General features: G+C 36.4%; 1 protein-coding gene across 2 annotated transcripts in view; it reads left to right on the top strand.

Annotated features, from left to right (window-relative positions):
• Positions 1–17,700, top strand: part of CFAP54 (cilia and flagella associated protein 54) — a 462,482-nt gene that overhangs the window by 67,519 nt on the left and 377,263 nt on the right. For both annotated transcript variants that reach the window (XM_064283706.1, XM_064283705.1), the window contains exons 12-17: positions 138–223; positions 1,981–2,115; positions 3,857–4,007; positions 7,893–7,969; positions 15,448–15,576; positions 15,948–16,074. In XM_064283706.1, coding sequence (XP_064139776.1) covers positions 138–223; positions 1,981–2,115; positions 3,857–4,007; positions 7,893–7,969; positions 15,448–15,576; positions 15,948–16,074 — 705 coding nt within the window. The remainder of the gene's footprint in view (positions 1–137; positions 224–1,980; positions 2,116–3,856; positions 4,008–7,892; positions 7,970–15,447; positions 15,577–15,947; positions 16,075–17,700) is intronic.

The following is a 17,700-nucleotide window of genomic DNA, read 5'->3' as shown; positions in this document are numbered from 1 at the left end:
TTAAAGTATTTATTGACTTGATATTTTTCCAGATATTGCTTATGCCATTTTTGTAGAATTTCTCTGTTTCTGTGCTTTTTCTATTTGAAATTTTGTTATTGAGTTTCATCTAATTTTTCTCTACTTTATGAATTGAGAATCTTGTATGAAAACTGGTGGATATTCAGAAGATATTTTCCAGTTGGCAGCAACCTTACATTCCTGTGTCTGCTCCTCTTCCCAGGTGAAATAGCTATTTTGGATAATTTTTAATAGTGTTAATAGGAGGCTATTATACATCTAATTTAAAGCCAGGTTTATAATATCACATAAATCGCATCTTGCCATAATTGTAGATTATTTAATTATTAGATTAAGAGGCTGACTTAGGTCCTGGTTCACTATAATTTTAAGTTTCTTTTTATTATTGTCTTTATTTTGAGTGTCAACCTATTCCTTTTTTTGGAAATTCCTAGGCTAGCTATATTTCTAGTAATGAAGGAAATGAGGAAGTGCTTATAATAAAGAGTAAATATTTTTCATGAAATGCTGCTTTTCAGTCCATTAGAACAAAGCTTGGTTGTTATTTGGAGTCATTTTGCACACAATGGCCAGTATTTAGAAATGGCCTATCAGTGAGAATCACTGTCGTAGGTGAAACTAGTATAGCACTGGCTTTAAAATTGAATTCTAGGGGTCCCCAGCACTTCTCTGAGGCTCGCCAGGGGCCCAAGTTTGGGTTGTAGCACCCCAATATGTTTTCATTAGTTTTGTGTACAATTTGGGATTCCGATATGGAGTTTCATTTGAAAACTTGGGTTTACTGTTATAAAAAAAAATTGAAAAACAATAGAGCAATGTATTAAACTTTTCTCATGTAAGTGAAACATAGTAAGGGACTTTGAGAAGTTCTACTGTTATGTTATTTTCTACTTCTTCTGGGTTTATTACAACATGTTATAACCTGTGACAGATACTTAATTTTCTAAAGAAAGGTGTTTGGTACCAAATTTAATGGGTTATTGTAATTGTTATAGTGGGGGAGCTAAACCAAAACATAACAATCGAGGCTTAAAAGTGCCAGATTTTTTTTTTTTTTAACCGTGTGTATCTTGGTTTAATTCAAGTTCAGTAAACATTTATTGATTCTTATGCCACCCAGAGGCACCTTGGAAGACAGATCTGGTGATCTGCTTCCGAAAGGTCATAGCCTTGAAAACCCTATGGAATTTTTCTACTCTGCACACATGGCTTGCTATGAGTCGGAGTCTACTTGGCAACTAACAGCAACGTTATATTCTAAGCACTGTGCTGAGGTCTTAGACCTTCCTTAATGGAGCTCAGAGTTTGGTATATTTTAGTCATAAAATTATATTTCTAGTTCGGATATAATGAGTAACTTTATTTTTCTTTGGAAAAGAGCTGGGTAGCTTTAATTTAAGAGGAGACATATTCATTCTAGGCCATCTATTGATACCTAATGACAGGTTCTGTTTAGTTTCTCCATGTTTCCCTTTCCTTCTTATCTGTATGCCCCTCCCTAGCTCCCCATCCATGTTCCCTCCCCACAACCCCCTGCACATTCTTTACTATCTTAATGCAGGAACTTTAAAAAGAAAAAAGAGGGATAGTTAAATTTCAAATTTGGATGCAACTAGTTGGTTTACATACCTGTTTAAAAGTGTTTGGAATTTTCATTTTAGAGAGACCGAAGCAGTACAGAGTAGTTAAAAAAGAGGACTCTGGAGCTGGACTGCTTGCTTTGAATCCTGCCTCTGCTACTTTCTAGTCCTTTGGTCTTGGGAAAATAATCTCCTTGTGCCTCAGTTTCCTCATCTGTAAGATGGGAATGATGGCAATAGTAATCACCTTATAGAGTTGTGTGGATTAAATAGATTAGTATCTATAAAGCTTTTAGACTGTTGTCTGGCACACAGTAAATGTTATCTATGTCTATGTATATATCTTATTATTCATTTACTTTGTCACTTTTGTTTCCAGGATGTTCAGCCTGATAAAGAAATAGTCGTGGACATGATAATGTTCCTGTGGCAGAGATGCAAATTAGGAGTTCAGCGGATCAATATGTCCAAAAATGACTATGCAAAATTCACTCAGAAAATCAGTACTAACAAAGTATTTCTTTTTGTTTCCTTTCTCACATTTTTTGTTTTTGCTATTCCAAGTTGTGATACACATTTCAAATTTAAATTTTCTCTGTTTATCCAACTGTGTAACAACCATTATTTGCATATATATATGTTAAGAAGAAGATATTCTTAAGCATAGTGTTGAGTGAGCCTTTCTTGTGATGTGTGTTCCCTGCATCCCTACCCCAATTTTGTTAGTTAGGGGGACTGGGAAGGCATTTCAAGTTTTCAAGAGAGGAATAAATATATAGTGTGCTAAGGTCATGTGAAGAATCCCTGGTGGCAGAATGGTTAACAGCGCACTGCTAACCCAAAGGTCTGTGGCTTGAACCCACCAGCTGCTCCTCAGGAGAAAAATGTGGCAGTGTACTCCTGTAAAGATTACAGCCTAGGAAACCTATGGGTCAGCTCCACTCTGTCATATAAGGTCACTGTGAGTGGGAACCAACTTGTCGGCACACAACAACAATAAGCTCACATAAGCTTGGATAAATTTGTTAAGAAATTCAATAATAGAGAATACAAATAAGTAAGCATGGAGTTTAAGATTTTTAATTAAATAATGTATTTAGGCTATTTTAAAGAGTTAGTTCATGGGAATGAGAAAGTTGAGTAGTTTAATATACCTTGGTAGCTTAGGAGAAAATATTTAATCAGTAATAAATTCTCCTGTGATTCTGAAGCCTCCTAATTTTAGATACATTAAGATTCATGGGGGTGATTTTGTCAGATACGCAGTGATGTTGGTGGATAAATATCGTATTATCATAGATCTCAAAGCGTGATGGTTAGTTTATGTGCTAAGCTTTGGAAATACAGACGTGAAGGACAATTTCTAAGGCACCTAGCATAAAGTCTGAAGCATAGTAGATCCTCAGGGAATGCATCCCTCCAGCTATTTCCCTATTTTGGAGAATTTTGATAGTGATCATAACGCCTACTTTGCAGGGAAAGTGAGAACTTTGTGGATACAGATAATTTTTGCTGATATATGAAAATAACAAATTACAAATTTGCCATTTGGCTATAGATATGCAGACTATAAGCTTAATTGAAGCTTCTTTATGAATTTATATAAACAGACTGATTATTAAATATCTTACTGGGATCACTGATCTTTATATGATTTATAATTAAGATGCAGTAATAAGAGAGTCCCTGGGTGGTGCAAATGATTAATGTGCTCGGTTGCTAACCAAAAGTTTGGATGGTCAAGCTTACCCAGAGGTGCCTTGAAAGAAAGGCCTGGCAATCTACATCTGAAAAATCAGCCATTGAAAATCCTATGGAGTGCAGTTCTACTGTGACACACATGAGGTTGCCATGAGTCAGAATTGATTCAACAGCAACTTTTTTTTTTTTTAATAAGGAGGGGCTACCTGTATAAGGAGTCGTGGTGGTGCAGTGGTGCAGTGGTTATAGCACTGGGCTGCTAACTGAAAGGCTGGCGGTTTGAACCCACCAGCCGCTCTGCAGGAGGAAGATGTGGCAGTTTGCTTCTGTAAGATTACAGCTTTGGAAACCCAACGGGGCGATTCTACTCTTCCCTATAGGGTCACTATGAGCTGGAATTGACTCCGTGGCGATGGGTTTGGTTTGATATCTGTATAACGCTTCTGTGTGATTAGAAGATGATGACTTTATGGAAGTAGTAAGTTTTGAAAAATGTGAGTGTTTCTACAGTGTAATTCACTATTAATGCATTTTTCTATATATTTTATTTTTAGTGGGTTTATCTTCTGTGGCAGATAAATGAAGTAATTCATTGCTATAAAATGGAAGACATCGACATTGTTGTGGTTGCAGAGGTCACATTACGATTAAGTGAAATATTGGAGTGTTTAGGAAACCCAAAAAGAAAATTTAAAAGATCTCTAGGTAAAATATTGAATGAAAAATATGAGATTACTAACATACATACAAATGTCAATATATTAAGTATAAATTAGAATACGGGGTAACCTCTGTTAATGTAAACTAGGCATTTCAGTATTGAGCTTCAGTGATGACTTGTAACCAGAGATAGAAATAAGATAGCAGGTTTAACCATGGGTGTCAGAAAAAGAAGGTTACACACCGTATGTTTCAGTGACAAAGCTCTTCTCGTCTTCTCCTCACTCATTTTTTCCCTTCCTCATTTCTTATCACCGCCTACTTCTCTCTTTCCCCTTCTCTTTCTTTCTTCCTTTTTTCCTTTTTCTCCCCCACTTTTGTCCCCTTTCATATTCCTCCTCTTCCATTTTCCCATAGGGTATATGCTTCTTGAAGGAAAAGAGTATGTTTTGGTCACAGTTACATTCCTGGCACCCACACTGCCTAACACAGGGTGGAAGTTCAAATAAATAAATATTGTTGAATGTATCGATGTCCTACCTTTTTTCCCCTTTTTTAAAATTCTCTTTTAAAAATTATTTTTTCTTCATTTCTTATCCTATTTATCCTCTACTTTTCCCTTTTCTGCTTATCTTCCTCCTCTTTTTGCCCTCATTTCCCACCCACTCTCCTACTTTCCCTGTCTCAACTCCTTCTTGCCACCATTTTCCTCCTTCCAGAAGATGCCATTCTCAAAGGATGGTGGTATGCTCTGACTTCCTTTTTTTTCCTCTGTCTACAGTTAGAGCCCTCAACTCACTGTGCCCACATGTAGAGAATGAGGTGGGATGTTCATGGTGGGGCTAGGGTGCTTACTTTGCTATTGCATCCAGCTGATGGAGTATGTATGACTTCTGGAGGACTTTGTAATAAAGCCATTGTTCTCCAAGAGATTCACTAATTTGGTTCTCCCTGTCCTCAGTTGTTGAGTGTGGCTTTGTAGTTGAGGTTTTAGAGCCATGGTTCTTAAATTTTGATGGGTATCACTATCACCTCAGGAATTGATATAAATACAAGGCTCAGGCCCTATCTACACCAACTGGCCTGGACTCTTCTAGTCTTTATAAGCTCTCCAGGTGATTTTGATACATACCAAAGTTTGAGAACCACTGGTTAGAGGTCTCTGGTCATCTAAGATGTTTAGTGGCCTGAAGTCATGTTTTCGAAATGCCCTACCTTAAAACTGTAAATTTTTATAACAAAATTGTAAATTTTTATTTTGCAGGATTTCAAATATAAACTAGGGAGATGAAATAAGCCACCATGTACCTATCAGTCAGCTCTATTAATTAGCAACATTTGCCAGTTTCTCCCTGTAGCACCACCCTCCCCAGCCCCAGAGTTTTTTAAAGATGATATCAGGTCATTTAACCAACAAATGTTGATTTCTTGACTTCTATTTCTGTGGGTATTGATTGTAGATCCAAGTAAAATGAAATCCTTGACAACTTCAATATTTTCTACATTTATCATGATGTTGCTTATTGGTCCAGTTTGAGGCTTTTTGTTTTCTTTATGTTAAGGTATTATCCATACTGAAGGCTATAGTCTTTGATCTTTATCAGTAAGTGCTTTAAGTTCGCTTCATTTTCAGCAAGGAAGGTTGGGTCATCTGCATATTACAGATTGTTAATGAGTCTTCCTCCAGTCTTGATGCTGTGTTCTTCTTCATTTAGTCAAGCTGTTTGGACTATTTGGTTGGTGTACAGATTGACTAAGTATGATGAAAGGATACAACCCTGATACACACCTTTCCTAATTGTAAACCACTCAGTATCCCCTCAGATGTATTGACTATATCTGTGGAAAGAGATGATGGAAAAGCTCAATATCGTAAGTCAGAACAAGGCCAGGGTCCAACTAAGAACAGACCATCAGTTGCTCATATGCAAGCTCAAGTTGAAGCTAAAGAAAATTAGAACATATTCCACCTCAATTTAGAGGCCATCTCGAAAATAGATTTGATGCATTGAACACTGATGATTGAAGACCAGACGAGTTGTGGAATGACATCAAGGACATCATACGTGAAGGAAACATCAGGTCATTGAAAACACAGGAAAGAAAGAAAAGACCAAAATGGATGTCAGAAGAGACTGAAACTTGCTCTTGAACATCAAGTAACTAAAGCAAATGGAAGAAATGATGAGGTAAAAGAGCTGAACAGAAAATTTTGAAGGGCCTTGAGAAGACAAAGTAAAGTATTATAATGTCATGTGCAAAGCCCTGGAGTTAGAAAACCAAAAGAGAAGAACACACTTGGCATTTCTCAAACTAGAAGAACTGAATAAAAAAATTTAAGCCTCAAGTTGCAAAATTGAAGGATTCTATAGGGAAAATATTGAACGATGCAGGAAGCATTAAAAGAAGATGGAAGGAATACACAGAGTCACTGTACGAAAAAGAATTGGTCAATGTGTGGAGGTAGCATATGATCAAGAACCGATGGTATTAAAGGAAGAAGTACAAGCTGCACTGAAGACATTGGCAAACAACAGCGCTCTGGGAATTGATGAAATACCGACTGAGATGTTTTAACAAACATGCAACACTGAAAGTGCTCACTCATCAATGCCAAGAAATTTGGAAACCAGCTACCTGGCCAGCCAACTGGAAGAGGTCCATATTTATGGCTATTCCCAAGAAACATGATGCAACTGAATGTGGAAATTATCGAAAATTATCGTTAATGTCACAGGCAAGTAAGATTTTGTTGAAGATCACTCAGAAGCAGTTGCAGCAGTATATCAGCAGGGAAATTCCAGAAATTCAAGCCAGATTCAGAAGAGGATGTGGAAGGAGGGATATCATTGCTGACGTCAGATGGATCCTGGCTGAATGCAGACAATACCAGAAAGATGTTTACCTGTGTTTTATTGACTATGCAAAGGCATTCAACTGTGTGGATCATAACAAATTATGGATACCTTGTGAAGAATAGGAATTCCAGAACACTTAATTGCTCTCATGAGGAACTTGTATGTAGATCAAGAGGCAGTCATTCGAACAGAACAAGGGAATACTGCATGGTTTAAAGTAAGCAAAGGTGTGTGTCAGGGTTGTATCCTTTCACCATACTTAGTTTGTTGTATGCTAAGCAAATAATCTGAGAAATTGGACTATATGAAGAAGAACATGGCATCAGAATTGGAGGAAGACTCATTAACAACCTTATGCAGATGACACAACCCTGCTTGTTAAAAAAGAGGAGGACCTGAAGTACTTACTGATAAAGTTCAAAGACTACAGCTTTCAGTATGGATTATACCTAAACATAAAAAACAAAATCCTCACGCTGAACCAGTAAGCAACATCATGATAAAAGGAGAAAAGATAGAAGTTGTCAAGGATTTCATTTTATTGGATCCACAATCAACACTCATGGAAGCAGCAATCAAGAAATCAAAAGATGCATTGCACTGGGCAAATCTGCTGCAAAAGACCTCTTTAAAGTGTTAAAAACCAAAGACGTCACTTTGAGGACTAAGGTGCTGCTGACCCAAGCCAAGGCTTTGCGTATCTCATATGCACCCGAAATCAAGGTTCTTGGTTTTGATGTATTGACAGATGCTTTGAAAATGTCTTAGATAAAGCAAAAAAATTAATTATGTGAAAGAAACAAGTTAGTATTTAATGAATTTCTGTAGTGTTGAATTATTTCTAATAGCATGAGTAATTAAAAAGATAACCAATTTAGCATAACTTTTAAGATTACTCACTGCTATATTTTCATTTTTCTTTCTGCTCCTTTCTTTTTCTCTCCTCCCTCCTTCTTTGCCTTTCTATTTTTTCTTTTTCCTGCTCACTCCTTCACCTTTTCTTTTTTTTCCTACTTCTCCTCCTTCTTTCCCTCCCTCCCTCCCTGCTCTCTCTCTCTCTCTTTTTTTACAGAGTTATCTTTAAGAAAAGGGAATGGTGAATTGCCTATTAACTTGAAAGGGAGCTCGGAAATTCTTCCAATATTACAGGTATTACAAAATATTTTAGAAAATACAGTTAAAAACAAATGTAAAATTTGTAAATGTATAATGGTTAATTGTAGAAATAATTTTTAAAAATTTAAGAATTTATGTTTTTTTCTTTGTTCACTGAAAATTACAGGGACTTTTTAAAAATAACTTTTGCTTGTATTCTAGAAAAAATTCTTTAATTTTATTGATATTTTCAATGTGTTGTGATTCATAGACTTATAGAGCAGGGATGTTCCACTCAGCACATAACGCTGACAGATTAAATAAGTTACTGCCTGTATAAAATCCACTTACAACAATGCCTGGCTCATGGAAGTGACCTTTAGTGTAAGAGAAGAAAGGGAATGAGGAGATAAATGGCTATTCCTCTTTTCCTTGATTATTCTTCCCTGCTGGCATTCTAAGTATTTCCTTATTTCATGAATTGTGTTATTGAACTGAACGGGAGTCTAGGGAACTGTCTTATATATCTGTCATCTATCTAATAAACATTCATTTATTTATAGGCAAGCTCTACAACAGAATTTTCCAAACTCTGTCCTAGGTAATGCTAATACTATGCTTTAGAAAAGGATGCCATAATCAAATGATCTTGGGTGACTTTGGATTAAACAAAATAGATTTATCTACTGTGAGACTTCTCAGAAGCATTGATTTATTTACGTGTACTGCAGTTCTCCAAGAAGGAGATATAGAATACCATATGTTCCATCATTTGAGAATAAAACCTCTTTCAACCCCTTTGGAATACCTATTTAGAAGTGTTTCATGGACTGTAGCTGAAAAATACTTCTTTAGAGAGGAAGCCAATGGACTATATTTTGGTTTGCTTGATTTAGTTTATAAAGTATAATTTTAAATTGCAAAAGTAATATTAATATTGGAGAATGTTTCAAGGCATAAAAAATGAAGAAGTGAAGAAAAATTCAATGACTTTACCCTACCAAGATAAATATCACAGTTTTCCTATATTCTCTTTTAGACCCTTTCACAATTTTAACACAGAAGCGTTCTGTTTTTTAATGTTATTTCATTAGCACTTTCCCTGTTACTGTATGTTAATCTTCATAATATTTTCTCTGAAAAATTGATTTGAATGTATGATATAAAATAATAAAAATATTGTAATGATGACCCATTTCCCTGTCTGCTGGCTTAAGAAACCAACATTATAGTATGGTTGAAACCTGTTTCCCCATTAACTCCTCCTCATCACATTGTCCTTTTCCCCCACCTAGGAGTAACTGCTGTTCTAAATATGGTGATTATAAATTCCAGGCATTTTAATATTTTTATTACATATGCATGTATTCTTAAGCAGTAGAGAGTATTGTTTTGCCTGTTTTTAAATTTATATAAAGTGTCATCCTGTATGAATTCTTCTGCAGCTTGATATTTGCTGAATTTTGTAAGATTCACCCAAGTTTGTTTGCATAGTCATCATCGGGGCTGTTTAACTGGTCAGCAAGGTATGCAGGGGCTTTCTTGTGCTTACTTACCGATCTGTACTGCACAATTTCATCACAAGTAATTCCTTGCATACTTTGCGTGTTTGGTAATTGGTCCCTAGTCATAATGCTTTCATTTTCACTGCTACACCCAACTTGCTCAAGGCTGCCGAGTAAATGGTAGAGTAGAGATTTGAACTTTTATTTGTTGCCTTCAAAGTCCAGGCTTTTAGCCACTATGCTATGCTGCTTCTTGATTGGAAAAAAAACAAAAAGTATCTTCAGGATATCTACATAAAAGTATTTTCCCAATGTGTAGATTTAAACCACTTTTATTGGCTATTAATAATAACACTATCTCCCCCCTTTCATATCCCTTTAATATATAAAAACCAATATTAATTTTAGAAGTGTTATTTTATCTATGCCTCTACTATTCAGGAGATGAAGTTTTGGGTTCTTTATGCTGTGTTGTGATTTTGAAGTGAGCTAGAGTTGAGAAATCTAAATTGGGAACAAAGAATGTTTGATTGGCATGAAGAGATTGGAAGCATAATAGCTGTCTGCCAGTGGTTTTTCCAGGGATCGCTTAGGACACTTGTTAAATATGCTGATCTCTATTTCTCAATCCAGAAATACTGAACCATAATTTTGTGTAGAGTTCTTAAAAGTTCATGATTCCAGGTATGTGCCTCTTAAAAGTTCCTCAGTAATTGATCAATTTCAGACTGCAGAAGTTGGTAAAAACCTTCTATTTCTTCATCTTTGGCATTAGTGGTTGGTGCATAAATTTGCATAATGGTTGTATTAACTGGCCTTCCTTGTAGGCATATGAGTATTATCACTGACAGTGTTGTACTTCAGGATGAATCTTGAAATGTTCTTTTTGACAGTGAATGTGATGCCACTCCTGTTCAAGTTGTCATTCCCGGCACAGTAGCGCATATGATTGTCTGATTGAAAATGGCCACTATCAGTCCATTTCCGCTCACTAATGCCTAGGATACCTATCTTTAAGTGTTCCATTTCATTTTTGACAACTTCCAATTTTCCTAATAATTTCGGAATTATTAAACTGAAACCACTTTGTACACTCCACATTCTGACTATTAGTGGATGTTTGCAGCTGTTTCTTCTCATTTTGAGTCATGCCGTATCAGCAAATAAAGGTCCTGAAAGCTTGACTCCATCTATATCATTAAGGCGGACTCTACTTTGAGGAGGCAGCTCTTCCCTAGCTGTATTTTGAGTGCCTTCCAACCTGACGGGCTAATTTTCTGTCACTGTATCAGACAATGTTTGCTGCTATTCATAAGGTTTTCACTGGCCAATTTTTTTTAGGGGTAGATTGCCAGGTCCTTCTTCCTCGTGTGTCTTAGTCTGGAAGCTCTGCTGAAACCTCTCCACCATGGGTGACCCTGCTGGTATTTGAAATACTGGTGGCAAAGCTTCCAACATCACAGCAAGACACAAGTCACCACAGTACGACAAACGGGCAGATAAGATTTGCAATTGTGCAAATCTGCTGCAAAAGACCCCTTTAAAGTGTCAAAGTGCACAGATGTCACTTTGAGGACTAAGGTGCACATGAATCAAGCCATGGCATTTTCAGTTGCCTCATATGTGTGTGAAAGCTGAACAATGAATAAGGAAGACCGAAGAAGAATTGATGCCTTTGAATTGTGGTGTTTGGGAAGAATATTGAATATAGCATGGACTGCCAGAAGAATGAACAAATCTGTCTTGGAAGAAGTACAGCCAGGATGTGCCTTAGAAGGGAGGATGGCAAGACTTTGTCTCACATACTTTGGACATGTAATCGGGATGGACCAGTCCCTGGAGAAGGACATCATGTTTGGTAGAGAGTCACTGCAAAAGAGGAAGACCCTCGACGAGATGGATTGACACAGTGGCTGCAGCAATGGGCTCAAACATAGCTATGATTGTGAGGGTAACCAGGCGGTGTTTTGTTCTGTTGTACACAGGGTTGCCATGAGTCAGAACCAACTTGATGGCACCTAACACCAACAACTACAGAAGTTCCCTAAGTAGTTTTTAAGGATACTAGAGTTCGAGTTCTTGAGGATACTAGTTAGTAGTGGGCTAGCACATATTTTCTGAGACTTCCTAGGACAGGAACAGGAAGTTAAAAAGTGGAAGTTACAAAGGGTTACATTTTGACTTGAGATAGAAAGTTTCTAGCAATAAAAGTCACTAAAAGAAATGGCTTTGTTAGAAGGTGGCAATTTTCCCTCAATCGCAAAAACTGAAGACCATTTATGAACTGTTGCTACCGTTATTTAAATTAGAAAACAATGTATCCTTTCCTTGAGATGCTTTATTGCCATCTGCTGGAAAATTGTCAAAATTGATCTTCAAGTTGTGATGGCTACAGTGTGACTAGCACCCCTAAAGCTGTGCAACACACAGCGTGCCCAGCTGTACTGGAGTGTATTCTAGATCTATGAGAGATGATTCATTGGTGTGCTGTAAGAGCACAGCAGTTGGTGTTGGAAGACCTGGACTTGAGTCCTGACTCAGATATTGACTGTATGATCTTTAATGAGTTATTTCATCTGTTTATGTGTTCTCATCTGTAAAATTAGAAGGGTAGTACCTATTTCACTAGGTTGTTACAGAGATGAAATGAGATGCATTGACGAAATTGTATAAACTAATACCTGGCACATAGTAGAGACTGTTTTCCTCTCATGCTTCATATAGAGCACTGACTCTCAACCTTGGGTTTTCAGACACATCTGAAGGGGTGTGAAGTGGGAAGAGGAAGTGAGAATTTATTGCAAGGAGAATCCACAAATCCATATGCTCACTTAGCAGAGTCTGTAAAAAAAAAAAACAACAACCAAATCAGGTGTTGTCTAGATGGTTTTGACTCATGGCAACTCCCTGTGTCAGAGTAGAACTGTGCTTCACGGGGTTTTCAGTGGCTGATTTTTTGCAAGTATATTGCTGGGCCTTTCTTCTGAGGCATGTCTGGGTAGACTAGAACCTCCAACTTTTCAGTTAGCAGCAAGCATGTTAAATAGAATCTGTAGATAGGATAAATTATATATCTTGCATATATATATGCTACTATTTTTAAAAATGTATGAGATGCTGTTGTGATTACATAAAAACATATTTAAAAATTTCACTGAATATATAACAGCTATTTTTTAATCAGTAGATTATAAAATTATGGTAACTAATGAGTATCAACCTCATAGAACTGTGACAAGTAAAAGGCGAATCTATATAAAACATGTAGCACAGAACCTGGTAAGTTTTAATTAAACGTTAACTGTGATGGTAATGGTGATGATGATGATGAAGAAGAAGAAGGAGGAGGAGAAGGGGAGGGAGAAAGGGAAGAAAAGGAGGAAGTGGAGAAAAGTATGTGGGTGTGTGGGGGTATTTGAAATTTTGGGGGTTAAAACGGTATCCTTAGAGACTTCTGTTTCTGGCAGTATGGCAAACTAGATAACCTCAAAAGCCTCCTTCTACAAAACATCTAGATGTTTTGGACAGAAGTGAACAACTATCCTCAACTACACTGCAGAGCTCAGAAGAAAGTAAGGTGAATCCCAGGGCTCAAAATAGAAAGGGGAAATGAAAACCAGAATGGCAATTTTAAGAGTAGATGATGCAGCAGCTGGCAGGTGTGGGGTGGATGGACTCAGCTACAAAGAAGCTTTAATTTTTAATAGCCATCCAGGGATAAGAGATGAGGCTTGGATATAAGAAAGGGGTGTGTGTGTGAGGGGGCGGGGTATAGGGGACTGAAACTGACAACCCTCCTCCCCTATAAAGTTGGAGACCTTTTGGTACAGTAGTTAAGAGCTACAGCCCCTCACCAAAAGGTCGGCAGTTCGAATCCACCAGCTGCTCCTTAGAAACCCTGTGGGGCAGTTCTACTCTGTAGAGTTAGAAACTGCAAAAGGCTACAACCTAGGAAAGATAGATTAGAAAAAAAAAATCTACCCATCTTCATAGGGAAATATCTCAGCTTGGGTACTCAGAAGGGGGAAGGATGGGAGAGAATCTTCCCTGATGATTTGTAACCTCGGGCCTGCCCTCAGATAGGTTTGTTATTTGAATTTTGCTACTTAGATTGCTTGGGAACTTCCATTCTCATAAATTTATACAAAAAGAATACTGAGCCTGTGCTTCTGAATGGAGAATTTGTTCATTACACATACACACACACAAAACAAATTTAGTGTATTTTAAGAATACAAGAATGATTTATCACTAGAGAACCTATAATGCACTACACCACATTAGCAGATTAATGGGAAGTAAAAAATCTAGGTAAGGAGATGCAAAAAAAATGCATTTGACAAAATTCAGCAAATTGAACAACCATCCTTTTAAAAAATAATTCGGCAAATTAGGAAAAGAACTTTGGTATCTGTTAAAAGGTGTCACCCAAAGACCTTTAGCAAATGTTATATTTATGGAAGAAGATTAGAAACAGTCACTTTATACTGATCCAATAACATAAAGATATCTGTCGTCCTTCCATTCAACATGTCTTGGAGGTCTTAGACAGCTGAATAAAAAAAGAAAAGAGAATAAAAGGTATAAGGGTTGTAAAGGAAGTATCAGCCTTGTGTTTATTCACAGAGAAGTATAATACTTTGCAACATTTTTAATAATAGGAATCTAAAGTCCAACAACAGAAGAGTGGATACATAAATTGTGACATATTCCTCAGTGTAATGCTATTTCATTGTAGCCACGAAGAGTGGTCTGGGTTGTCAGATTGACATCATTGCTATGTCCTTCTATAGTCTCCTTCACATTATAGGGGGTAGACCTGGAGCTATGTTTCCCAGTGTCTCACTTCCATATGGTTCTAGCTAGTCTTCCAATGAGGGTCTTTGCATGAATTTGTAATGCAGGAGGAAGGAGAGATTTCTTATTGTTCAGTGGCACATGGCAGATGTGAATTTATCAGCCCTCCTGGGCAAGCTCTTGCAATTCACCTGTTTCAGTCAGTAGGTATTTGAGGTTGTTGTCAGCAGCCTTCTAGAGATTCTTAGATTCACAGAGACTGAGAAAGCTCTTGGGCATTGGTTGCAGCAAAATAGTCATTGGCAGCTTCCTTGACCTTTGCTCCCCCACACACCTCTGATTCTCTATTAAATCCTTTTTGGCTTAGAGTTCCTAGAGTAGTTTTGTGATCATGACCAAACCCTGAATGAAACTTTGAGTAACACATACCAGCATGAATAGGTTTCAACCACATATGGTTGTATGAAAAAAAGATACTATGGAATTTTACAAGAGAAATTTAAAATATGCAAGGCGATATTACATATTGTTGATGTATACATACACATGTAGTAAAAGTTTGAAAAGAGGCAAAGAAATGGTAAACACCAAATTCAGGGAAGTGGCTACTCTAGAGGTGGAGAAAGGGAATGGCATTGTGGACCGCTATACAGAGGATCTTAATTTTATCCATGTGTGTGCTTGTTTTATTCCCTTAAAAATATCTGGAGATGTGGAAAATGTGGAAGTTTGAACAAAGCTGGCTACTCTTTATATTACCCTCTATGAAAGGGTCTTCCTTTTTGAAAAACAATGTATAGACCATTGGGTTTGATGGTCTGTCAGTTTTTTAAGTTTAACATTACAGCTCTGAGATCCTGTTTTTTTTTTAAAAAAAATCAATATGTTTCTTTTAAAAATGCAGTATATGAAAATGACAAATTACGTGAGCTCTGTTTTTAAGTTTACTCTGCAGTTGGTAAATCAGAATTTTGAAAACCATAAATGGAAATTATATGCGTGCGTGTGAAAATTTATATTTGGGAAAATGATGAAATTTATTATTTTTGTCTTTATTGATAGTAATCCATGTTTAATAAAAGACAGTACACTTAATAAGAAATACAACATTGTTGATGTTTGAGTATTTAAATTTGTTTTTTAATTATTGTTAAAAGGAGTTAGAAGGTTTTGCGTGTGATTTTTCCCTTATGTTTTCCTTTTCTTTTTTTGTTTATAAAATTATTTTAGAAAAACCCTGATGAACAATTATATTTCGCTTATGGACTTCTTGACAAAGTGATTGGGGCAATAAATTTGAATTGCGTGTTAACTACTTTGCCAAATGGATCATCAGTAATTGATCACTGTTATACCAAGGTAAGAATGGAAAAATCTTACAATAGATTCAAGTTGTACTTAAGTAAGAAGAGGGCTGGCCTTGTAAGTAGGTAAGTAAAGTATAATTTGTGGTGGCTCCTCTCTCATAGGCCAGAAATGTATTTTGCCCCTCTTCCCAGAAGAAATCAGAGAGAGTGAGGAGCCTTTGAATTTATCAGTTAAGAGGACACTGATGACTTCTAAAATCATATTTATTCGTATATAAGCAAGATTGGAAAGGGTCGAGGAGTCAGAGAATTTGACGCCTAAGACTAAGATTATGACTTGAGGGATAATAAGACAACTATTTTTAGTGTGATTTGATAACTGTATTTCTTTTTTATTTTTGCCTCAACTCTCCTGGACCAAAGCACATCCAAGATGTGAATGGAAATATTTACAAACCAGTTACAGCAAATAGTTTCATGATGGATTTGCATCTTGAACTCATTCAAGCCCAGCACCGAATAGCCGTCATGCTTCTTGACCAATTAAAAGGTAGTAGTTGTCAAAGCAAATAAGTTGTTCTGAATCAATTTTAAGCCAAGTTCAAGTGTAGAATCAATTTAATTTGTAAATTGTGTTCTTGTTGACTGGGTGTTTTTCAGTAAGTTTTGTTATTTTTTTTCTTTTCTGATTAATATCAATAGATACCTTTCATTATTGCTTTTCACCTTGTGTAGCAAATCAGTAAACTTCTAAAAAAATTAAATTAATTGTATTTGTTGGAGTTATAGTAAGTTATTGGTATTTTGTTAATTCAATTGAGCAAATATTTATTGAATGTGTGCTATGATACAGACATCATATTCGGCTTGGTACAAATAAGACACAGCCTCTGCTTTTGAGCTTCTAGATAAGTAAGCCATTTGTAACAGCGGATGTTAATAAATGTTGTAACATAGGTGTGCTCTGAGTGTTTGAGTACACAGAAAGAGGGCATCTACCTTAGACAAGGAAGTTAAGAATGGCTGCCTAGAAGAGGGGATAGTTGACCAGAAAGCTAGTAAAAGTTTTCTCCATGAAGAAACTAGAAAAGGCGGTAATCATTTTGGATAGAGGAATTAGCTTTTAGGAAGGTGGCAGCAGACAATTGCATGGTACAATTTAGGAACTGCTAGAATTCTGTTACGGCTGGAGTAAAAAGCACATGTGGGGGATGATAGGCAATAAGCTCACAGAGGTCGATTATGGTTAGATTTCAAAGGGCTGAGGCATTTGTACTTTATTCTGGAAGCCACTGAAAAAATTCAGAAAGACATCTCTATCTCTAACAGCGGTGGATCTAAGTTGTAGCTTATTATTGCCTCATTACTGGGTAGTGAGATCAAAGTATTAAAAAAAAGATACCAACAGTAATACATAATATACATACAAATAACACATTTATCTGAGTTCCAAAATAAGGTTTAACATCATTAGGTCTAAAAATTCTTCTATGTTAGGTTAAATTTTAACAAAGTTGAGCTACTCTCGCATGGTTATATAGCCAATATTTATATAACTACCACTTGTCCATTTTAAATTACCAGTAATTATAGGATAGAACTAAGTATTATAGCCTAATAAGACCTCTGATTGCCATCTAAAGCATTTGAATGTCACTAAATACCACTAAATAGAATTAATCAGATGCTGGTTAGTTTAAAAGAGGGTGCATTGTGAGCCACCGTACTCTAGAGACTGGGCAATGCAGGAAGATGGGAAAAATAACTGTACTGGAAGACAAGAAAAATAATCTTAATTTAACGATATAAGGATTGGAAAGGAAGAAACAAAACTTATTATTTCCACATAATATGATTGTCCATCAAGAAAATGCAAGAGAACCTACCAAATATATGCATATATAATACCTATATAATATATACATAATTGTATTTCTATACACCAGCAACAAGCAGTTAGAAAACATAATAAAAAAAGATATTTTCAATTATAAAATATCAAAGGATTTCATCTAACCAGAGACCTACAAGCATAAAAAAAAAATCGTGTGCCATCGAGTTGATTCCAACTCATAGTAACCGTATAGGACAGTAGAGCTGCCCCATAGAGTTTCCAAAACTATAATCTTTATGGAAGCAGACTACCCCATCTTTCTACCATGGAGTGGCTGGTGGA

Source organism: Loxodonta africana, chromosome 4 (assembly GCF_030014295.1).
Source record: "Loxodonta africana isolate mLoxAfr1 chromosome 4, mLoxAfr1.hap2, whole genome shotgun sequence".
NCBI classification, from domain to species: Eukaryota; Metazoa; Chordata; class Mammalia; order Proboscidea; family Elephantidae; genus Loxodonta; species Loxodonta africana.
The sequence above is the reverse complement of the archived record's forward strand: the minus strand, read 5'-3'. Positions and strand labels throughout refer to the sequence as shown.